Source organism: Colossoma macropomum, unplaced genomic scaffold (assembly GCF_904425465.1).
Source record: "Colossoma macropomum unplaced genomic scaffold, Colossoma_macropomum, whole genome shotgun sequence".
Taxonomy (NCBI): Eukaryota; Metazoa; Chordata; class Actinopteri; order Characiformes; family Serrasalmidae; genus Colossoma; species Colossoma macropomum.
The window spans coordinates 23327680-23352501 of record NW_023494787.1 but is presented as its reverse complement, the minus strand read 5'-3'; the positions used below and the strand labels follow the sequence as shown (position 1 = coordinate 23352501).

General features: G+C 39.9%; 2 protein-coding genes across 19 annotated transcripts in view; both read right to left on the bottom strand.

The window, feature by feature from the left end:
• clasp2 (cytoplasmic linker associated protein 2) overlaps positions 1-1278 on the bottom strand; it is a 57794-nt gene extending 56516 nt beyond the window's left edge. For 5 of the 17 annotated variants that reach the window (XM_036566534.1, XM_036566538.1, XM_036566530.1 and 2 more), the window contains exon 1: positions 288-1277. In XM_036566534.1, coding sequence (XP_036422427.1) covers positions 288-485 — 198 coding nt within the window. In that variant the 5' untranslated portion in view covers positions 486-1277. Of the gene's footprint in view, positions 1-287 lie in introns of all 17 variants that reach the window. The other 12 variants (XM_036566527.1, XM_036566532.1, XM_036566533.1 and 9 more) reach the window with 4 other exon arrangements.
• A 6527-nt stretch (positions 1279-7805) lies between these two features.
• fbxl2 (F-box and leucine-rich repeat protein 2) lies at positions 7806-23061 on the bottom strand. 2 transcript variants are annotated; one of them, XM_036566524.1, is made up of 14 exons: positions 22790-23061; positions 20978-21039; positions 20817-20871; positions 20614-20688; positions 20230-20324; positions 19528-19692; positions 14815-14941; positions 14633-14707; positions 12739-12869; positions 12594-12654; positions 12413-12457; positions 11052-11108; positions 10684-10896; positions 7806-9714 (listed from the first exon to the last, which is right to left on the bottom strand). In XM_036566524.1, the coding sequence occupies exons 1-14, from the start codon at positions 22817-22819 to the stop codon at positions 9607-9609; spliced, it is 1299 nt and encodes a 432-aa protein (XP_036422417.1). In that variant the 5' UTR covers positions 22820-23061; the 3' UTR covers positions 7806-9606. The 2 variants fall into 2 exon arrangements, with proteins under 2 accessions (XP_036422417.1, XP_036422418.1); XM_036566525.1 differs by having other exon boundaries at positions 20978-21093; positions 22790-22953.
• Positions 23062-24822: the final 1761 nt, after the last annotated feature.

The following is a 24822-nucleotide window of genomic DNA, read 5'->3' as shown; positions in this document are numbered from 1 at the left end:
GCAGGGATAAGAAGCCTAGAAAAGTGCATTACTTCATAAGATTTAACTGTTGGAATGGGATTTAACTACGGACTTTGGTCGAGATGTACTGTGTCTGACTGTATGGTCACAACAAAACAATGCAGGCATCGCTGATAACGGCTACGCCTCAGCAGCTCACTCCTAAATAATGACGTTATTACACTAAAAAAAGACCTTTATGTACAAGGTATGACCCCCTGTCACTGAACCTTTAACCTCTTATTTACCACTAAACTCACAAGACGGTCAGAAAAAAAGGCACGTACCTTGTAGTTGCTTGAATTGACCCACCCGGTTAGTTCGTCTATGGTTTTATCCAGCCGGGATTTGTCCTGCTCCACGTCCGCGGATCTCTGCGGGTCACTGAGGTAGTCGATGAGGTCCGGGCCAACCTGCAGCCGCCGGCTCACGTCCTTCTGCAACACTTGCTGGTAAAAATAGTCCATGTTGTCATTTTCCTCCATCGCTGTATAGCTGGTCAAAGCTGCCAAAGCGCTCAGAGGGGGGCAAGGCTGTTAGTGTCGTTCCTGCTACAGCAGAGAAGCTGAGGAAATGAGACAAAAACACTGAGCTAGCTAACAACGCCGCCGCCACAGAAGGCGAAGAGGGAGTTAACGTTAATGTGCTAAAAGTCACCAACCAGAAAAAAGAGTTGGTAACGGTACCAGTCAAAATAACCGCCGACCAACTTCGGTTATAATACACAACTTGAGTCCCACACACAAAACAAAACAACTTCTGAGAAGTTTGTGAGGAAAAAAACGGACAAAAGTGGTTTAACAAATCGACTTGCGGCTGCAAACGGATCTGAGCGGGAAAGAGTCCCTTTCAGTACTGAGACTACAGCGATGCTCAGGAAAAGGCGCAGATGTGTATTTAGCCTAGGTAGCCGAGTCTCGGCTAACGCTGCTAGCTGAAGCTATACTTGTGGCCGGTTGGCCTGGGCCGTGCAGCCTGGCCTCTGCTCGCTCCGAGCCTCCATCTGAGCAAAGCCCGCCTCACTCCGGCTCCTGTAGCCGACCCTCAGTGCGTCGCCGCGTTGCGCTGTTCGCGGCACCCTCCCTGGAGCTCCTGGTTACAGTCAGTCCCGAAATAGTCACCACTGTGACAGCTGCCGCTCACTTTCACTCCTCCCCGGATCACCACAACCGCACCGCCGGTAACAACGGTCTCTCTGCTCGATTAGCGAGCAGCCAGCCTGCGCTAAACTGGACAAAAACTGACAGCAGGGCCGAGGCCTAGGGGTCCTTCAACGCCGCACAGCAGCCCACGATAATGCCAGCGTAAAATACGCTGACTGTGGTGGACGTTAAAGTTTCACAAGATCGTGAAACGACACAGGAAATTTTCAGATTAATACCATGTACAAAATACGGACAGTGCGTCTTAATTACGTCTTTATAGGTGTGTTAACAAAATATAATGCAGGTTACCTGAGTGTTTGACAGAGGACTGGAGCCCTCTGCTGGTGAGTTCATTACTGCAAATATCAAACACACACTCACACACACGTGTCCAATGACCACAAACTGTAATCATAAAATAAAGATCCCCCTAAACCTAATCATAAGCCTAAACCTAATGATAATTATAGGCTAACATTGCTGTCAGTTGTTGCTACAGCATCAGTGATGTGAGGAAATTTAAGAGGTAAAGAGTCCCTTAGAATGAACGTTACACACACGGTCTCAAACCAGAATAGTTGACTCCGTTGATAAGGATTAGGGATATTTTTCTTGTACGTATCTGCCGATACTAATGCCAATACCGATGCGTCGACGCGCCTTAAAGGGGAATTCCAGTGACTTTTCAGCGGTTGAGAGGTAAAGAAAGTCATTCAGAGCAGTTTGATGTGAAGTGGCTCATTGTGGAGAAATTTACTGACTCAAATGTCTTCAGTGTTGTGTTGGTGAGAGGAACCAGAAATTGCAATGTTTACAGCGCGAATAGCCATTTTATTTTATTTTTTTTAAACAACCTAATCTGTGTCTTTCTGAGATTTCATACGTAAATGTTGAAAATGGTTCTCGTAAATCTGAAAAAAGCTCCATTTGAGTACTATATTAGCTTATAATACCTTGAATATCTCTCTGGCATGACTGGATTAAAAAAAACTACATTTTAGACCAAAATCTTGTCAGTCGTCTCAGGCATTAGGCAGTGTTTTCATCATCATTTCAACTTTCTGTGAGGGAGCTTATGAGGAAATTAAACTCTTCAGAGATCTGGTTGATATCACCACCACTGTGAACAATTCTGATTTGGGACGTTTCTCTCAAATTGAGCATTTTACACCAAACCACTCTGAATGACTTTGTTTACATCTTAGCCATTTAATTATTCACACATTTTGAAACATTCTTGGAGTACCCCTTAAAGGTGGTGGAAGACATGGATGATCCCAAAGGCCCTGAAAAGACCCACAAAGATTACACTGATCAGTCACGGTCTGTATGAAGAAAAATAATTTAGTTTTTGATTCAGAAGAAATGCTGAAAAAAGTCAAATCAGGCTTTCCAAAATGCCAAAAAAAAAGCAACCCAAAAAACAAGGAAGGTGGGCTATGAAGATATACTGGAGCTGTCAATAGAAAGAAAGAAATTGAAGTAACTGCAGTTGTCGAATGGAAATTATATGACATGGAGTTCTGTTCAGACAGAGCTCCTTGTCCGACTACATATTTTCCCTTATAAATAAATAATACATGTCCTCTGTTTTTGTGTTAAAATGTTATGTTCTCTTCACTCCTGAAGTGTAAAAGTTTAACTTCAAGGTGAACGCGCCGTTTTTGTTCTAAAGTATTAATTAAAACCAGAATATATCCATTATTCCTCAACTGAATTTCATGAAGTATGGCTGGGTAAAGAAGTTTGTTTGTGGAAATTTTAGTGGACTTTGAAGAATACATCTGTATTGAATAATATGTCTATATTATAGCAAACCGTTTCTTATAGAGTCTTGCTTTGACACTCAAGATGCAATGCTTTTGAGAAGCATTTAAAAATGTTGGCCAGTTGTTTACAGTATACTGATATATTCGCAGCTTGAATGAGGTAGACATGGTTGTAATCTTCTTGTTTGAAAAGTACATACTAGACAAGTCAAGGCAGTTACTATTTAGTGTTTTTGCTAGATAAAGAGCAGCAGGCAGTAAATAATGTAGGGCCTTTGCTTTTAATTGTACAGTGGTACCCTTTTTTTTAAAGCAGTGTTTTGCCAGACAGTTAAGAGAGCCTAATGTTTTTTTATAGTCTTACAAACCAGAGTTTGTGGCTCACAATACATTTTGTACACATTCGTCTAATATAGTATCTATGCCTTCACTATAAATTATGAGTGCACTGTTGGAGATTGCAGTGCCATTGAAATAACTACAGAATTAAATTTTACAGTTCAGACAGATGGCCAGAGTACACAGTTGAAACGTAAAGTGCAGACAGGGATCCATTTTCTTAGTATTTCAGACCATGAAGCTATGTATCCTGACATGACTCCTTGGGCCTTAGGGAGTTAAAACAGCCTTACAACATCATGGATCCACCACTATACATCACAGTTGGGATTGGGTTCTTTTCATCATGAGTTTTAATCTTTTCAATGCCAAATTCACTTCTAAATATAGTACCCGATTCCAATTAAACATTCAGTAAAGGTTAGTGAACTCCAGGAGGTTATGTTTGTGGTTCGATGACAGCAGAGATTTTCCTCTGGCAAGCCTTCTAAATAGTTTGTTGACATGTGGGTGGCATCTAATTGTAGTTTGGAGACTTGATAACCCCAGAATACGACCAGCTCTTGCAGTTGTCCAGCTGTGATTTCTGGAGAAAATGTTGGTCCTTAAATTATCCTCCTCACTGTAAGTGGGGACAGAATATACTTATGTCCTCTTCTAGACAGGTTAATCATGGTTCTGGCTGTTTGTTTTTTGTTTTTCCACATTTTTATTTGTGTCCCATTCCTAACCCTAGATTCAAGCTTAACATATAGTGATGGTGTTTCCTGAAAGTAAAAAAACATACATAAAACATACATGTGACAGTTAAAGTAGTTAAAAATGAAAATTTTCTCCATTAAAATCCAGTTCTATCTTTAACTTATATGTATCTTAATGTTGCTGTCTCTTTTCATTTGCAGAGCAGTAAGGCTATTTTATATATAAGGTTATTTGGCAGCTCATTTTATAAAATCACTGAAGGCCCTTTTTCCCACTAGTAAAACTTGAGGTGAGAGCAAAACACTTGTTTTAATGTCATTTTTGTTTACATAGATTAAATGAATCATTTATATTTAAGCATCATCAATTCAAAACATTGTATACAGTGTAATCCACAGTGGTGAAAGAATACATACATTGTTTATTTAAGGCCAACTGGGTACAAATATGAAAAATATAAATGTTAATTCAACATTAGAGATTTTTCTGTGTTTTGGCAACAAGACTGGCTGATGTAACATTTCTAATGTAGAACAGGAATAATATTCTCCAGTTTATTACAAAGTAAATAATTAATAGTGAACACCTTTGGGTATTTTCTTGATTTGTTTTCATTCAAAATTCTGTCTATTTGACCTGTGACATGTTTGGAGGTTTAATACCTGCTATTATGCTCTTGCTATATTAGTCCAATCTTGCAAAATGTCACCACTGGATACATTGTGAGGATTTATTAATGAAATCTCAGTCAGCCTGAAACTATAAATCCAGCTTTGGCATCCCTCAGAGTAAAGCATTTTCTGAATGAACAAAACTATTGTTTAGAAAAAAAGTTTAATTACCTTTAATGATTTTAGGTTTCATATTTCTCAACTCATAGCATAGCATTTGAGGTTTATGTGCATGTGTCCCTGCCTGCCTTTGTTTTGATCCCACTGAGTGTGTTTTTATCAATGAGTGTTAGAAGCCCCTAAATAAAGCTGCTCTGCACATGCATCCTGCTGCCTCCTGCTTGTTACAGTACATGCCTTCAGAGTACCTTTTGTGCTTGGAACTGATCTATGGAGGACTTAAAAAGCAAAAAGTTAAGTGAAATATGACGTTTGGCCAACATCCACAATTCAGTTGCAAAGCACTTGGACTTGGGACAATCTGGAAAAATCCACAAACAGTTGATCACACAGCACATTCTTTTAGTTTAGTCTTTATAATTGTATTCAGGTGTGCACGCTGCTGCCACTGAGGAACCTGAGACTAAAGCATGAGAAATAGAACTTATAACAGGGCTGCCCAATCTGTGGCTGGTGAGGACATTGGTGTGGCCTACTAGAAAGTTACTCTAACCCCATGCCCTTACCTAGTAAAAGAACAAACATACACTGCATGTAACATATTAAATTCTTAGCTTATTTTCCTTTAAATTCAGATTTTTTATTGTGTTTTAGCAACAAAATATAAAGTAATGTGATAAAATACATTTAAAAAAATGTTATCTACCTACCTTCTTAAATTGTAAATTTGTCCCTCTGTCCACCACAAACACTGGACTTTGACCTCTCAAAACAGCAAGTTTGGGGACCCCCAGCTACCATAGAATAATTATTGTTAGTTATAATGTAATGTTCTTTGGGGAACCTGGACCATTTCAGCTTGTACAGGAACAGTGTGGAATTCACAACATACTTTATGGTTTTAAAGGGACACTCTAGCTGAACTAGGAAAACTCTGATGATTTATATTGAAGGTGAAGGTGAAGAACTTTTAAAACAACAGCTTTGGGGTGAATTTTCTGGAGGCAGGCTTTTGGAAAAGTGTTTTCAAGTTTCCTATCTGTTTACTATCTGGCTTCCTTCTGCTTTTGGTGAATAATGAGGGGAAAAAAAACACATTTTAAACACACAAAAGGCAGCACAAGAGTGCAACACTTCCTGTGAAACCCCCAAAAATTCACCCCAAAACAGTTGTAGTTTTCCAGAAGTTCCTCCCACTTTCAAGATATGTCATCAGAAGGGGTTTTCTGGATTGTTCCTGTAACTTGTGAAATGCCTACAGCCTGGTCTGAGGTGAAACATCTGACCTCCCACACGAGTAAGGAGGTGCCTAAATGAAGAAGAATCTTTACATAGAGGAACTTCACAAACTGCAAATCAAGCCTTTCTTGTCCATTTGGGAGAAATGAGAACTCATTTGTAAAGCAAGGCTGCCTCCTTGTGTACACAGAAGAAAAACAAGACTGTGCTTGTGATTCCCAGGTATTGTGTGAATTCCTCAGAGCAAATGGATTGGCCTCACTCTGACAGCTATTGCACAACCAGTGACATGGCCCGTGGCTCTAGTCATGTACATTATGAGGCTTGTGCTTGATATGACTGTGCCAGCTGTGCAGAAACTATGGACGGCTCAGCAGGGAGGACACATACTAAATTGACCTCCACTGGACAGCTCAGCATGGAGGACATTCTAGACCAGGGGTGTCCAGTCTTATCCACAAAGGGCTGGCTTGGGTGCAGGTTTTCATTCCAAACAAGCAGGAGCTCAGCTGATTCTACTTGTTTAATACATTGGTCAGTCTTAAAATGACTGATCATGTGACTTCCTGCTTTGTTGGAGGTACTTTTAGTTAGAGAACATAATTGTGTCCTGTTGTTGCAGTTGTGTTTTTAATGTTGCATTGACACCATATTCCCTGTCGTGACCATAGACCTTTTATTTTACTTTTATACTTATAAAACGTACAAATATGCACCTTTCCGTTGGAAAGTGAATGTAGTGTAGCTTTAAAACTCATTTAAGTTGCATGATTGGACATTAAGGACCATGTTATTCCTTTTGAGGGTACATTTATATATTTATATAATTTGCACTTTGAGGGACTAAATTTAACTTGGACAGTACCTTTTCGTTTTATTGAAGACATTTATTCCTTTTAATATCTTCCGTTTTTTGGACAGACAGCAGTGTTTCCCACAGGTCTGAAATATACTTGGGGTGGAGCATACTGGGGGCTGGGTAGGTTGTTCAAATATATATGAAACTCCCAACTCATCTCTCTTAAATTGGGTTTTTTCAAATAAAGCATGTAAGTTTTGGAATAAAATGCCATTGTTGACATACACTTGGGTCACTGTCAGTACACTTTGGGAGGCCTGAGCAATGGGAAAAAAAACATTTTGCTTTTTCCAAAAGAGCATACTGACAGTTTTTTCAAAAGCTCATGCATTTACTCTTGTAAATGTGCTCTAATCTATGTTCACAAAACCACTAAAACACTGTCAAAGGAGCCTAAAGTGAGAGTTGCTTTTAAATGTATTCAGCCAGACATTGCAGGTGGTGCTCTAACACATGAAAACCGCCTAATAATAAAACAGCTGCTTGCATCAGTAACAAATGAAAAGTAACTGCATTAAGAAAAGGTGGAAAACATATTTGGTACTACTTTCAAGACTACCTTTATAAGTGTTTATAAATGGTTATTAGTTAGGTCATAAACACTTCATTAATCATTAATAAGCAGTTATAACACATTAATAAAAAGAGCAAAATTGAGCCATGACATCTGATAAATGACAGGCTTAATGCTAACTGATAAAGATGCAGTAAGATCAGTAAGCATCAAATTCTGAGGTTTAACTGTATGAATCAATGTGTGTTCACCATTAGGCAAACAACAGGTCACTGTTGCCCTCGTCATTTGTGTGTTGTAAATGTTTAATAAAGATTTTAAGGTCTTTTAAGACCTAATTAATGACCATTAGTAAACTCAATTTAAACCATTCACAAACCCTTTATGCGGGCAGTCTTATTTCAACGTGGTACCACAGGGCCGATACGCAGCACGAACAACACTGAATGTGACACACTGCTCAGATCTTTTATTTAAAGAAATGTCACAGTAACACCAGAACACAAGGACAATCAGGTAACTTTTTTTTCCAACTCTTTGTCAAAAATATGATAGAGAGAGGGGGTTGTCCTTTACATTGCGGTAGAATTCAAATTCGCTCTTTATCCTTCATTACCAACTTCAGTACTCCATCAAATGTGGGTGCATGACTTGGTCGCAGCTTATGGTCCGTTGCCTGACAATGATGTCGCTCATTATTGCGATGGTGTCCAATGCTAAAAATCAATGAAGCAGGGAAGGAAAAGATCAGAAGGATCACGTTGCAGTCCTGAGTCTTTTATCTCTGAGGCTAGACTTCCCACGCTCATTCTGGCATTGCAAAATCAAAGGCACTCACACCCAAAAGACATCATCATTGATTAGGCAATCGATTCAACAGTCATCTAAATTAGGAACACGAGGCCCAGTGTGCATTAAGAAAAGTCCTTTCAGTGCTCAAAACTACATTACAAATGGCATGTGGAGTTGTGCACTAAAATGACACTGAAAAGCTCTCATGATTGCATTGGCTTAAAAGTGCACCCTCCATGTTGGTCTTTGTGGCAAATTACACAGTGGGCACTAGCCTGTTAGCTAAATAAATACGCAGTAGGTGGCAGCAAATATAGGTAAGCAGCTATGTGGGTAAAGAAAAGGGCAATTTTAAAAGAATACTTTCATAACATTGCCAAGAAAATGTCTGAATATGGAGTGTTGTGAATCCTGACATATACAACATAAAATCTAGACCTTCAGCATACTGCAATATTGCACTTATAACGTAAAATCAGGTTCATCTATTCATATTAGATTCCCTCAGTAAATATGATATGAATTTTCTAAATATGAACAGTCACATCACTCCTAAGGTTTCTTCACTTCCACTGCTAGTGCCCGATCAGCTGAACAATTCTTTTTTTCTTACTTACATTCTCCATCTCTTTATCTCCGTCTTACTTTCTCCCCCTTACGCTCTCATGTGGCAAAGTCCTTTCAAATGTCTTTTCCCCCCTCTCTCTCTTGAAATAATGGTGAGCAATGACAGAAAATGAGAACCATTTTACTCCAGTTTGAACACGGGTTCCCTTGGTTGTAGTGTTATATTTTTTTTGTTTTCTATATTTCAACATTCTCATACACACACGCAAACTCTAAGTCCAACAGAAGCCTTGACTTCCTGCTCCCAATTTTGAAGCAGTCCCGCACACTGTGGGAAGAATCTCCAAAACAAACCCTCCCACAGCTAACAAAAGAGGCTCACGGTCCACCCCTTTCTGCTCATTGTGTTAATCTATTGGTTCCCTTTGTGAGGGAATGCATTCCTATCGGTGACAGAGGAGCAAGAAGTAAACACTGTCTGGTTGTCATGAAGCCCTGGGGGACATCCTACACAGACGAGGTTCTCAAGTCAGTAGTTCCATGTCATACTGCATTAAGTACTTCCACAGATGTGTGTTTTTTTTTTTCTACAGATCCAAATATGAAATATTTTACAGGGTGGCTCTTCCACTTTCATCTTGTATATCCGACAGGTCATACTGTATGAAGTAATAATGTTTCATGTTGAGTTGTATTTTGCATTTGTAGCTCGTGTAACTTGTGTAGCTCCATCCTGCTGCCAGGCAAACACTCAGTGAAGAAACCATGCCTTCCACAGCCACACCCTTGTGTAGAGTTTAGCGGTGGTGTCCAGCAGGACCAGGGTAGGGTTGAGAGGTTGACTGACAGCTCCGCTCTCTATGTAGTTCCTCAGAAAGCCAACCCTCTGTCAGAGTATGACACAGCAGCGGCAGAGACGCTGACCTCCTCCATGCACTGAGGGAGGGGGCGTCACTGGGGCAAAGTAGGCATGGACCTTAATCTCAGGTAGGTGGGCCTGGGAAAGAAGCAACAACATACAAACAAACACACACACTATTTTAGTAGGGTTTGGCAAGATTCACTTTTATAAATCGACACTAAATATTTTTAAAATATCCTTTAATATAAGAATGTCATTCATATTTGAGAAAGAGAAATGCTCATCAAATATATATGCCTAATTTGGCTCCTTGAGAACAATGAAAAAATCTGATTTGGCCACATGGTGGCACTGAACTTGCCTGCAGTACCCACTGATGGGCAAATGCACTGAGCATATCTTAGAAAGAATCGTCACTGTGCAAAAACTAACCAATTTCTTTGTAGTATTTGTTTCTTTAAACAAATCCAATTTGGGCATCCCTTCTTTTATTTGGCTTTTTGCAAGCACTTATACAATAGGATTTAAGCCCATTTTACACCAGATGGGGTAACCGCAACACGAGCACCAGGTTCCTATGTTAATCAACAGAGTCTTTTATAATGTCTGCATGTGTCACACAGCACTCTGGCAGAACCAACTGCATGAAGTGCAACATAAAGAGCATGCTAGTGGTTTCTAGCTAGCTGTGTGTATATCAATGTCATCTTTGAGGGTCTATTCAGGGTAGAGTCCACACTTATGACAGATATGGGTCACTTACAAACACAAATGTGAACTGTCAAGGTGGAAAGAATTGAAAGAACTGGGCAAAAAGGCTTGTCATGTGAATGTAGCCATTAATTTAAACCAGTGAAATTCATCCCATTATTCTCACATGCAAATGTGCCACAAGAATACTGGCACAATTTAGTAATCCAGCTGTGTAGGACTTATGTTGTGTGATGACTGGAACTTGTATGAAGATTACCCTGTTGCTTTGGTTTTACTTCAACCAAATGTGTGTGCTTTGGTTCCACATGTATAAAATACAGTACATCAACACAATACATTTTTTCAGTGTGCAGGAGTTGTAGTTTAGGCACGGAGCTACGGATGACTAACCCGGATGCGCTTGATGCCTGCGCGAGTGACCTGCTGGCAGTCATAGAGCTCAATGCGCTCGAGGCGCTGGCAGCTCTTCAGGTGCTCCAGAGTGATATCTGTGATCAGGGGGCAGTTATCCAGCTCCACCACCTGCAGCCGCTCCTGACCACACACACTGCTGCTCAGGTGTCTGATCCCATCGTCTGTTATCAGCTCACAATGAGAGAGGCTCTGGAACACACACAGAAAACAGAGGTGAATTTTCCCTCAGGAGAGTACAATATAAGAAGTTAATGATTTTCCCCAAAGGCAGCCAGAAAACAAGAGCTAAAGATACAGTATACTTCCACCATGTATTTTCACACAGGTGCACAGCAGGCACTCACCAGGGCCTGAAGACGAGGGCAGTGGATTGAAAGCTGGACCAGAGTGTTATCAGTCACCTGAAACATCCCACATAAACAAAAAGCACAGTTACTACTGCTCTGTGCAAAGAGAGGAGGTTACCATGGAAACAAACATAATTCAGGAAATACAAAGTTTTTTTTTTTGATGTGGCTCAAAAGTGTGAAATTTTAAATGAATATAAATACATATACAAAATACACACAAGTTAATTATAAATACACACAGCAGACTAATGTATGTAGTAAGAGCATCAATATGGCATCAAAAAATCAGAAAAAAATAAAAAACGTCAATATGCCTCTCAGTCTTTTACAAATGGTATTTTGTTTGTCTTTCATCTAAACAATTAAACATTTGAAACAGCAAGTACAGTTCATTTTTTCTGTGTCAGAAGTTAGGTGCTTATGTGGATCTTTTAATTCTGATATTTTAATTTTGTTAAGAGGTTTGAAAATGGAAGAGAAATAGATATAGATCATATAGATAAGATGATTCACTTGCATTAGGAAGGGGAAAGTCAAAGAAAAACAAGTGGAAAAAATAAAAGTTTCTAAAACTGTTGAAATGATTATTTAAAAAAATATAGAGAAAACAGTACTCCTAACAACCGTGCAAGACCTGGTAGCCCACCAAAACTGTTACTGTCAGATAAACACTACACAAAGCTTTCATCTTTTGAGAGATAGGAGAAAATCAAGATTTTCCGTTCTGAAAAAATACACAGGAGTTTCTCTCCATCCTTCCACTGTGAGAGGACAACAACACTATGAAAGGATGTGTAGCTGTCAAGAAGCCAAACACGCAACCAACTTTGGAGGTGTGAAAAATATCCCTGCTGATTTCTTTGAAGAATTGAAAGTAAGACTCACAAAAATGAAAGCTGTAATAAAGCAGAAACTACTGAATTCTTTTTTTTATTATATTTAGTTGTTGAGGCTTCTGAGTAATTTTTTGTTATTTCTTTTTCCCCTGATGCTGAAAAATGAATAACTTGTACTTAATGGCCATTTGACTTGAAATTAAATAACTGAAGGGTTTCTAACTTCTGCACAGTACTGTGTGAAATGAGTTTTTGTTCATAACACATTGTTGCTACACTACACTATGCTACTTTGCAGTCTTTTGTCTTGAAAACAAATGTGTCTTTTTTCTGAGCCAAATAAATCTGTGCAACGTATCATTAGAGCTCTACAGAATTACCACATAAAAATTTAACTGAATCTTGATAGAGAAAATAATATCAAACCTAAAAATATGTGAACTGTTACACAATAACATGGACAGCACCAACATATATAAACAGCTGTTAAGGGAAAAATGTAACTGCTTTTCAGCTCACCAAAATACATTCTTCCAAATCCATTTTCTCCAAATCATGACAATTCTGAAAAAAAAGCAAAAAGGTACACGATAAATGGAAATTTCCTCAATTTCTGTTTTTCATTTAGCCTTTAAGACATCAGTTAGAAAATTAATGCTAGAAAGTCTGTGAGTGTGCATGTCTGCTTGTATAGACTCACCCTCGCTAGAACAGTGAAACCAGCATCGGTCACATGAGAGCAGCGGGCAGCCTCCAGGATCCTGACAAATTCAAAAATGTGCATCAGAGAAACTGTGTGTGTGTTTGTATGCGCGATGGACGCGTGTGTGTGTCTAAAGCCTTACTTTAGCCGTTGGCAGTTGAGGCCGAGCGCAGTCAGAGAGGCGTCTGTGATGTTGCTGCAGCCAGACACACATACCATCTGCAGCTTGTGACAGCCTCGACACAAACTCACAAAGCCCTCATCTGTTATTTGCTGTAGGACACAAACAAGCCATGTCAATGTTTCTGCCATTATCTCTGCCATGTTTTTAAAGCCCACTGTACTTACAGTCAGAAGCAAAGACACTACCATATAAACCACTTGAACTCGTTTTCCTATACTATTTACATATGTAATTCAACGATTACCTTTGATTGCACAGTGAATTCCACCATTACAGCCGATTTACATTATGTATAAGCAGCCCATTTGCTTTGATGTTAAGCAGTGACAAAAACACTACAAAACTGTTTTTTTCTTTCCACAAAACAAGACTGTGTGCACAATGATAACTTTTTATAACTTTTTACAAATTTCTCCTTTTCTACTTAACATAGGGCATAAATTAATTAATTAATTGCAATTAATCACATGATTTTATGAGTTAATTGCAATTAGTCACAATAATTAGCAAATCACAATTTATCTCTAGAAAGATTTTTTTTTCATAGCTATATGAGTGGACAAAATAACCTTCATCAGAGTGTTTACACTGCTTTTAATAATTCAATAACATTATTTTCATTGTGCAAATGCAGGGGAACATAAACTAAACTTGAAACTCACATAAATGCACACAGATTTTAATTTTAATGATTAATGTCCAGTGAGAGCAACATGTAACTGCATGTTCAGACGAATGAGACATACAGGCTCCAATTCTTCCATGATTGTAGTCCCTCATACTCTCATACCACTATGGTACATCTTGTTTCGAGGGAAAATGTAGCTTTATGCTTTGCTGTTGTATTTGTTAGTTTGCTGCTTGTTGATTTATGCATAGATCAGCACTGAGAAGGGGAGTCCCTAAGTGCTAATGTTTTGGATATTACTGATATTTTCAGCATCTTTGTGCTTATTTAAGAAACACTTTGATGGACAAATTCACCACAGCAGTAGCTGGAAAAAACTTTATCAGGAGTGCCATCAAATGGAACTTTCACATGTAAAAGCTGTATTTAAACAATTTGTTTGTTGTTCAAATGGAGTCTTTATAGTTGAACTACAGCCACAGAGACAGAGCAACAGCGAAGAAACAGCTGGGCTTCAGGCTGGAATTATGAATGGTTTTAAAGGGTCAAACTAGGAAAATGTAGGGCTTTATTTTGTAAACATTTATGTTAACGTTTTGAACAATAAAGGCAGGAGCCGACCAGGCTTTCCTTCCCTACAACTGTGAATTCTAAGAGTTAATCTACATAGTGTCCACCAGCTCTGTTTAACACTGATTCAGATATAAACAGATTCATCTCTGTGTCTGCATTAATTAATTAAGTCCAATCTTCCTGATGACTCTGCTGGTTATGGCCCTCCTACACAGACCATAAATATTAGAGAGGTCAGTACTCTACTCCAAGTGCATTAGGGACACGGATGCTGCGCAGCTGATGACTCAAAAAGAAGGGATGGGAAACTTTGCACACCTCTAAGGGAGGATTCTGCAGCCCTCATCATTCCAGATATGATGGTACTGCCATGTGAAATAGCAATGAAAAATGGCATATCATGAAGGTAGACAAGTTCTGGCCTTTTCACCTTGTATTTGTTGCAATTTCAAAAAAGTAAATCTTCAGTGGTGATGTGATCATGATGGCTGGGCAGTGTACATATGGACTGAAGTTTGTATGTATGAACACTAATTTATAATGAACCCCGTGTACTCTCACTCTGAAAAAAATGACATACTTCAAATGGGTTTTTTAACTTCTGTTTTACAATGTAACGTAATCCCTAGCAAGAACACATTCAAGCCTTACTGTGCAGGATTGCATGTTGATTGTCACAAGCTCCGGACAGTGCTTCTGAAGGTGCTTCAGTGCTGTATCATCCAGCTGAAAAACACACACCTGCTCAAGCATGCACAACTTGACAGTTTTCTGTGAAAGAAATACCGTACTATCCTCAAACATATCACTGAAGGCTTTGTGTGTATGTGTACCTGCGTGCAGCCTCTAAGAAACAGTGCTTTGAGGCCAGTGCAGCCACGGCTGAGTGCTTCAATGCCATCACGTGTGATTTGATCACACCAGGACAGGTTCAGATTCTCAAGCATCCGACACCCCTCACTGAAATGCAGACAACCCATAAATCAAATGTAAGATAACCACATAGACAAAACAACACACAAGACCAACTGAAAACACACCTAGATTAATTCTAAGCAGACAAAAGCTAAACAAAACATTAACATTAAAAATACACAAATGTGAATGAAACTAATTTCTTCTACTTGAATACAACCAGTCAAATACTAAAGGTTTTGTTTCTGTAATACTTTGTTAGCAATATTACTAAAACAAATTTGATCACTGCAGTGTGATGACACTTAAAGGTACATTAAATGAAAACATTAAACCATTGTATATTATTATAAGATTCAGAGAATTACCAAAGGACAAAAATTAGCTACATTAGGTAACTGGTTACATGATTTGAGTATTTTTTAATCATTCAAGCGATTCATCAAACAGAGAAATGTGGGGTGAAAAAATACTAATGATTAACATGCTGTAAAATTGTTTATTTACTTTAACAATAAAGACAAAAACAGCTGCATTAAAAAATGGTGACCATAAAAGAATGCGGTAAAGTCATTGCTATTTAACTAATGAAGAGCAAAACACACACAGACCACAAATATTCCACATACAGTACTATGCTTAAGTCAGCGACCACCCTTTATTTAAATACCAGTTACAACAGCCATTAAAGGGGAACTCTTCTTCTGAGTCATTCAAAGTGGTTTGATGTGAAATAGCTCATGGTAGAGAAATTTACAGACTCCAAATTCTTTAAAATGGTGGTGACTGGAACCAGAGGGAAACAGTGATAAATCTGGAAAAATCAGTACTGTTTGGGTACTATTTTGGGTCACAATGACCTGCATGTATCCCTCCGGCATGAACGGATTCAAATAAATGGATTAACAAGACGTTTTAGGCAACAAAACTACTGTCTTAGACATCAGGCAGCATATTTGTATCCATTTCATGTAATCATTTTCTGTGAGGGAGCATTCAATGATGTTGAGGTCTGGAATCTAGAGTGGCCAGTCCATTGTTCTGGGAACATCAGCAGCTTCTTTGTTCGATTTTCACATTTTCTTCTTTTTGTGTTTGTTTGTCTATTTTGGCTTCTTGACAGCTACACATCCTTTAAGCTCAGAGCTTTAAACTGTCTTCTCGCAGTTGAGGGATGGACAGAAAGACTGACATATCTTTTAGATCTGAAGCATGAACGGAGCTTGATTTTCTCCTCTCTCTCAAAGATGAAAGCTTTAATTACTGTTTATCTGATGGGGACAGTATTGGTGGTACACCAGGTCTTGCACGGTGGTTAAAAGTTCCATTTTTTCTACATCTTTTAATCATTTTTATCCAGTTTTGGAAACTGTTGTCAACTTGTTTTCATTTGACTTTCCCCTCCTCATATAAGTGTACAATCTTACATATAATATCCTCAGAAACATCTCCTGAAGAATTAATAATATGTACACAATGGTTGGTTCGACTGTAAATCAGTAAAAGGTGGTCTCTAACTTTTGCACCATTCTATATAGTGCATCTTATAGTTTCATTCAGTGCCTGTGGCTGTGTAAGAAAAAAAAGTAGTATAGTAACATAGTAATAAAATAATACTTAAAAAGCAGAAATGTTCTTCACAAGATAATACAGAACTTTTATTTGCAATTGAAACAGTTTGGCCTGCTCTGCTATTATATGATATTGAGTAGCTAAACCTTAATAAAGTCTTCTGATTTTACTATTTTTTACTTTTTAAACTGCTTTTACCAACTTAAAATCACAACAGCAAAATGTTCAGTGACTCCTTTTCCCTGTGATCTTCAAAATAAATCCTCATCTCTTCTTTTCAAAACTGTCCACCATTTTGGTCCAACATTTTTTTCTATTTTGGATAAACTGATTTAATCTGTTCCTGTGGCTTAGTCAGCTAACTTTGGTAAACAGTGATTCATAAACATGTCCGTGCTTTGCTGATTTAAATTTTCCAGTCTATCAACCACATTTACATACCCACTTTTAATCCCACACGCGCTTCAGTTGCTTTAACACTCTCCTCAGGAAAGCAGAGCTAATTTTAAAGTTAACTGGCTAAGAAGGCTATCTAGAACAAAGGCCATTGAAAGATACATATATGCTGTAAATAAACAAACAAGCATCAATTAAGTTTATGAAGAAGGCTTCAAAATTTAGCAAAAGTTTGCTTTTTTTTCTCCATTTATGTTACTTTGTGTATGCATTTCCAACTACCATGTCATGCCCTATACTACACATTAAGTTATAACAGAAAAATAGCGTTAATTAGGATTAACATTAATAACAGAAGTATGAATCGAATGTTAAATGATATTTATTCTAGTTAGAATTAATTTGCCATTTTTGCTGTTTTAATGTTTAATCTGACATCCAGCGGTTGAAGATTCAGATATTAAAATGACAAGAATACGAAGAAAACAAAAACATTTAGTACGATAACATTTCATAGTACACATTACCACAAATAATACACTTGAGTGTCTAATATCTGTATTTGGCAACACTCAGACTGAAGAGCGTGGAAACTGCTGAACCATCACGAGTCATGTTTACATAAGCAACAATGCTCATAAACCTCTGCAGTCACCGCCCCAGGTATCCACAAAGTTTACCACTGCTAGAGTTAATAATTGTGCTGTAGCCTCTGTTTAGGCTAAACATTCACCTATGTTTGGCTACATTCTGTTTGTGAGTCATATTACAACTCTCCAAAGGTTAGAAAGACAGATAATGCTGATTTGCATTTAAACTAGTCGAAGAAATGTCAGTCAATCATTCTCAAAACCCATTAAAATGCTCCTTACAGCCAGAGAATCCTCTAAATTCTCCTGTTTGACCGCAAGATCTCAAAATACTTACACTCTGCCTTTGATAAATTAGTAATGGAGTTAAGAGATTAAATAATGTGGCAGTACACCAGGAGATTATGCCGTGCTGGGATGTTGTGTAATGGATCGTGGAATCTCCTAGGATAGCGGGAGAAGCTGGCAGCAGGAGGTTTGGTAATTTGATCTAATAAACCATGCGTTAGCTTTTAACCTAAATGACTGACTATTCCATAACAAAAACAGTAGGACAAACTGAACATTACCAAAGCAGACAGGCAAAAAAGAAGTGCAACATCAAGCTCAAAAATCATTAGAGGTCAGCGTTTGAAAATCAGACTATACTTTTTGGAAAATGTTACTGAACACATGAAAAGCTTCCCTTACCCAATTAACTATTCATTTCTGTGAATACTAACTACTGCCACATTAGTCATCTCTTAATATATGTACTGGACAATATGTTAGTGTTGTGAAATACTCATCATATTAATTTTTGCTCTTATAAATACACACACACACACACACAAAGCCTGGATGGAGACAAGCTCACATATACCAAGATCACTTCAGACAATCAAACAAGCAGTCCTACACCTACTAATGAAAGGCTAACAACAAGCATGACCCTCACCACCCCATTCAACTCTTCACTTCCTCTGGTGATAATATTCCTATGACGTCACAGTTGCGCTGCCACCATTTTGATAGGCAATTTTAAGTTCATTCAGCAGTGCCGTGGTGGTAGTAATGAGATATCATAACTGATCCAGCAAAGGCAGTAAAACACATTCTTTAAACATTTTTTAAATCTCATTTTTAAAAGCTAACCAATGTTAAATTAACCAGTGTGTGAGTGTATTTAATTTTTTCATTTGAGTGGTTGCTGTACTTATAACAAATGAAAGCTAAAATCTAAATGGCCGAAATTTCCTGCTACATTATTACTTTCGCTTCCGAAACCGAAACTAGCACACCTCACTGTAGCTGCAGCAGCAGCAGCATTTAAGGTGGAACGGAAAATTCAAATGAGAAGCTGGCAAATAAGAAACTGACATGAACATGATATATATGTATGAGTTTATTATTTAAACGCTTTGGAAGTTTTGGTAGCCACAGAGTCCACCAAACTAGCTAGTCTTCACCCTGTAGCGTTTCCTGGAGACTGCATCTAAAGCATCTTTATCTTTTCATCTTTTTTGTGGCCATTCTGGTCTATTTTGCCTGGTTTTTATCTACCAGCAGGGTTGTCGCTGCAGTAAGAGTGAGGAGACAAGAGCACAGTCAGAGTCCAGCTTGCCTACCAACATGGCGATAAGGTCTTCATAAGGATGTAATCGAATACTATGAATATGACTTCACCTAGTTTTAACTAGCTCCATTTCAGGCCCACTGGCTGAATTTGCCACCTTGATGGCAAACTTCATGTTAGGAGGCTCTGGTTTCAGATTGGGAGGACCAGCTAGAAAACATTACATCCCAGACACATCGCTATAGTAAGCCTGACAACCATCGACTAGCCAATTTCACTGTAGCTACAACAACCGCAATGAAACAATGACATTTAAACAACAGAACATGACTGATGGCAGCATGCAGCCATGCAAACATTGTCATGGTGATAGTGATGAAAATTGGTGATGAAAGGAGATCTTTGGCAGTCACTTATTTGTTGATGGACAGGTACAAGGTACAAGGATGCAAGAACTCCATGCCATAGGGTTCCTCCTGCACTGTAAGAATGAAATGTAATGAAAAACTGACACTCACCTTAAGGCTTTGAGTGCGTGGTTGGTGATAGACACGCAGGAAGTCAGGTCGAGATGGCGGAGTTTGGAGCAGAACTTGCTGAGGCTGATGCAGGTGGAATCTGTGATCTTAGTGCAGCCATTGAGGTTCAACTGCTCTATGTTACGACAGTTCTGGGCAAAAGTCCTGTCGACAATAAGCACATCATGTTCAGCCCTGCATAACGGAATTCTATTGATCACAACAGATGTCAATAGCATTAAAACACAGAAACTGCCTAGAAGCAGTTTTAAATGGGTTGGAAAGACATAACTGAGACACAAAGCTTCCTCTCAGTCCACAAACCAACAAGTACAGTAAACAAATACATTTCCCAGAACTACAACAATCTACTTCATATTTCAGGCTTAATATTTTTCATAATTATTAATACAGGTATGCTTAAACTAAAGTCCTTTGTGCAGTGACTGTTAAAGGAACAGATTTAACATTACAGGCAAGAGCAATACAACAAATGGTTTAGAAAAAAAATCCTCAACAGTTGTCAGTTAGAGCCTTACTTACATCTTGACTTGTCTACTTATCTACACTGTCACTTTATGTGTGAGTGGGACAGATAAATTTATTATATATGCTTATGTAGGCAAATATGAGCTGACAAGGGCTGTTTAAAATGTTACCATTCATGTTTTAAGTGCTGAAAAAAAAAAAGCCTGAACTCACTTCATGGAGGCATCACCCACACTGAGACAGCCTCTCAGACTCAGCTGCCTCAGAAAACCACCACATCTCTTTGAAATGTTCTCCACCACTCGCCCCTGAGAGAGAGAGAGAGAGAGAGAGAGAGAGAGAGAGAGAGAGAGAGAGAGAGGGAGGATCAGAGATGACGTCACAGTCTATGGATTCAGTAACAAAGCCTACTGACCCAGTACTAATCCCATACACACAGTGACAATTCCCAGCACACACAAATATCACAACAAGGAATGTGATGCCCAAACACCAGCTTCACACAGACAAACAACAATGTACAAACAACCGACATTAACACTCTGCCTCACATAGACTTTACACATCACACAGAGCAGTTTATGACCGCCCTTTCACCTCAATATCTGTCTGAAAGTTGAAGAGATCGATCTTCTGCCAGTTGCTTCCATCCAGTGCTAGAACATTCCATGCCTTTTTATTTGCAGTTGAAAAGAGGAAATAAAAAAACAGAAGGAATCTTGGTCAGTCTTGGTTAAACTTGCTCCTTTTGAGGTCATGCCATTTTATCCTACTGAATCATATCTTCTGGAGGGACATACCTTGGACACCTGGGCACACCTACACAATGTAACCACATCCAAGTAGGAGAAAATCCTGAGAAAAACCAGAGATAGCAACACATATATATTAGATTACAATCTAATCTGACACCAGACAGTGGATTGTGCCTTCAATTATGCAGGTCTTGGACATTGCTTACCTGAGCAGGAGCTCTTTGGGAAGCTTTTTGTTGATGGGGGCTTCATCACTGTTTGAGAACACCTTGGGAATGCGTAAAGAGAGAGATCCATATTCACCTTTTTGACTTCTGCCTCCCTAAAGCCATATTTACAACACAGGCCCACATGTTACACCACATACCTCAGTCTCAGATACACTTTCCCATCTCAAATCTGGATAAGCTGGTGTACTAAAGCACTAAAGACTGCTTTAGTACACCATGCGCCAGTTTTCCTGACAGGCACTAAGCCTAGTCCTGGATTATAAAGGATTCTGAATGGAGATTTTCCATCGTAAGGAAAATTTAGACCATGACTTGGCTTAATCCCTGTCTGGAAACCTGCCCTATATGTCCAAAAGCTTATAGACACCTACTCATCAAACATTTCTTCTGAAATCAAGGATATTAATAGAGAGTTTGCACCCTACTTTGCTTCAGTAACACTGGATCACAGGTTCTCAGGCCTGCTCCTGGAGTACCCCCTGCCCTGCATATTTTAGGGTTTGCCCAGCACACCCGCCTCAACTCAGGAAGGGCTTGGTTAAGAGCTGATTAGTTGGATTAGATGTGTTGGGTTTAATGGAAACACCCAAACGTTCAGGGCAGGAGGTACTTCAGGACCAGGGCTAGGAACCACGATACTAGATGTTGGAACATTTCCGTAAGGATTTGACTGCACTCAGCCACAAGAGCATTAGGAGGTCAGATACTGATGTTTGAGATTCAGAACTAATCATGCAACAGCACTCTGTGTATTGGACAGAGCTGAGTAGCGGTGTAGACATTGTGGGTTATACCACTGCCCTCCACACTTCAGACTAGGGTTTGATTTCACACCCAGGCCTGCCCACCAAACTTCACCAATAAGAGTCCCTGGGCAGGACTCCCGAAGCTATGTTCGCCTACATCTTCAACATGATTAAGCTGTAAGTCACTCCCGAGCGCCTGCCAAATGCATAAATGTAAACATTCATGTAAACTGGATGGTGTTTAGTCAGTGCAGAGAATCCATTTCCACTGCCCAGAGCTGAGGGGCTTTATGGCCTTCTAGCCAAGGGGCCTGGCATTGGACATGGTGACCTTAGGCTCGTTTACATCCCATTGTACATAAAAATGTACAAGCTGAATGTGGGCAAAGGAGTAGGTGCACCTTAAAGTAGCTGAATTCATTCATTAGAAGGGTGTCTGGATTCTTTTGGATATATCACGCACGTTCACAGACAGACGGACAAACAGCAATAAGCAGCAGAACCAAATAACATGACTGTGTCTCTCACAGCGCAGTTAATAAGGCTTGTTTTACCTCAACATTCAGCAGACGTTAAAGTTGACAAGATCAGTCTGATTTGCTGCATTGCATTCGCTAGTTTTTGCTCGCCTTGATCACGCGCAACGGGCGCGCGCGCGTGTATCAGCTTGATCTAAAGTCCAAGGAGCGCGCGGGCCAATTCCAGCGCTAAACGGATTCGGGCCTCGCGCCCGACGCTGACACGCTCAGCCAGCCAGCCGGTGCTGCGTTAGTACCGGATTACCCTTCACGAACAAAAGCCCACCGACGACGACGGCACGTAAAAACACCCACGTCGCCCATGAGCAAACACACACACACGCACGCACACAGACAAACACAATCACACACACATAAACATACATACGCCCTCTCTCTCTCCCTCACACACACACAAACAGACACATATCGTCGGTCACGCGAGCTGCCACCGCCCGTGTCCGTTTTCCTCGCGCACGCTTAAAAATAAGAGCGCCCCGCAGGCCTCTCTCGCGCTGTCTTACCTCAAACCTGCCCTTGGCGATGCCGTTCATCTCCGCAGCGGCGTCAGCAGCACCACCACCAACAAAACGGCGTCGACGACGACGGGCTGAGCCCGGTCCTCCGCTCCTTCTGCTCAGCGTTCCGAGCGCGTTCGTTCGAGGAGGTACCCCGCAGCCTGGCGGCGCGCGAGTCCGTCGTGTGGCCTACTACGGCTCGTTCGCGTGCGTGGTTTGGGAACCGGAGGCAGGGATCCGGGGGGCTGGCCGCCGTCCGCGCGCTCCGCCGCCAACCATCCCCCAGTCAAAACAACAATAATAACATGGACGGGAGCAGCACTGCCGCTGCGCCGACCTCACTTCCGCCTCGCGCTCCGCCGTTTCCGCTCGCTCGCGAACTCCTCCGCTGCCCGCGGCCGCGGCGCGAGCCGAACCTTCAGATGAGGCGCGTGAAAATAAACACTACAGCCTGCGGTTCGACTCCGCATTAGCAAAACCCAGCTTAAGCTTGCCTGCACTCGGGCTGCGAGCGGATTGGTGGGCGGAGCTCTGACGTCATTTCTGCGGGAAAAGCCCGCGTGGTTGATTGTTTTGATTGCGTTCAGACGAACGGAGCGCGTTACAGCGGCCTCACAGACATACGCAGAGGGTCAATGAAGGGTCAGTACAGCGTTGTCTGGCCTTTATGTCACACGGGCGTTTAATACCAAACACCAAACAGCGTTATCCTAATATTCTGTGAACTGCCATGTTATTTCACATAGTTTGTACAGTTTATTGTAAAGACCGCAATTTATTGTGTGTGTTTATTACATTTATCGCCTCCTTCTCCTCCTCTCTGCTGCTGTTCAGAGGAGCTGTGCTTCACTCCTCACCCAACACCTGGCTGTGATGAAAGAAATGACAGTACTTGGCATATGAAGACTGATAGCAGCCTTCAGGCAACACGTTTAGCATTTATTTCTCTGTATTATTTATGATGTTTAAGTATTTTCCACGACTGTTCCTGTCTCGAGACACTTAGGTTAATCAACATAATCCATTATAAGGCATAATTAACAAGCTGATGGGATGTTCTGTCTAAGTGGTGGAAGGAACACTTGGCCTTTTTTAGTTAAGCCTGTTTTGGTGCTCATATAAAAATGTTTACAACTTTCAAATCCCCGTAGAACGTATAGCATGTCTGATATCTGATTAAATGATTGAGATCATTATAATGTGTCTTATTTTTTACAGTTGCTATTACAAAATGTTCTAAGGAATGTGAGCCACATGGGAAAACATTTCTGTGAATTACAGCATTCTCTCTCTTTCTCTCACTCACTCTCTCTCTATCTCTCACTCACTCTCACTCACCCACCCACACTCACACACGTACACACGCGTGTATATGTGTATATTTCGGAGAAGGGTTGGATATTGGGGCTGCTCTGTTGGCAGGAATTTTTAAAAGTATGAAAAAAAATGCAATCAAATTTCTGTTATCTGTGAAAATTACAATTAACATTCCTGTATAAATACACAGTATTTTTACTGTTTCTTTAAAGATGTTTGTCAGAGAATTATATTCATTTACATGTGTTATGTTGTTCTACTCGAGTGCAACAGCAGAGGGCGCCAGTAGAGGGACATATACGGCTGTGGGCTGTCATTATTGATGGATCTGCTTATGAAGTCTTTGACATTTACTCAGTTTGTTTGATTATGTACTATCGGTATTGTTAAAACATTGTTAAAACAATGTAGAATCAGTCAACACAATACACCACTAAAGCAAATAAAGTAATATTTTGGAACGAAAAGGTTTTATTGTGTGTGTGTGTGTGTGTGTGTGTGTGTTTGTCTGCGTGTGTGTGTGTGTGTGTTTGTCTGCGTGTGTGTGTGTGTGTGTGTTTGTCTGCGTGTGTCTGTGTGTGTGTGTGTGTGTGTGTGTGTGTGTGTGTATAACACATGTGGACTGCTCTTTATGCAGCAGTGTGACTGTTAGCTTTGATAAAGTGATACACTCCTCCAAAACATGCACAAACAGACACACACACACACACACACACACACAC

Coding starts and splice junctions, on each gene's coding strand:
- fbxl2 (XM_036566525.1), bottom strand. CDS start 22,819: ATGAACGGCATCGCCAAGGGCAGGTTTGAG. Junction 14,708..14,814: donor TTCTTAGAGGCTGCACGCAG/GTACACATACAC, acceptor TGTGTTTTTCAG/CTGGATGATACAGCACTGAA. Junction 12,870..14,632: donor TCAACATGCAATCCTGCACA/GTAAGGCTTGAA, acceptor TGTGTCCTACAG/CAAATAACAGATGAGGGCTT.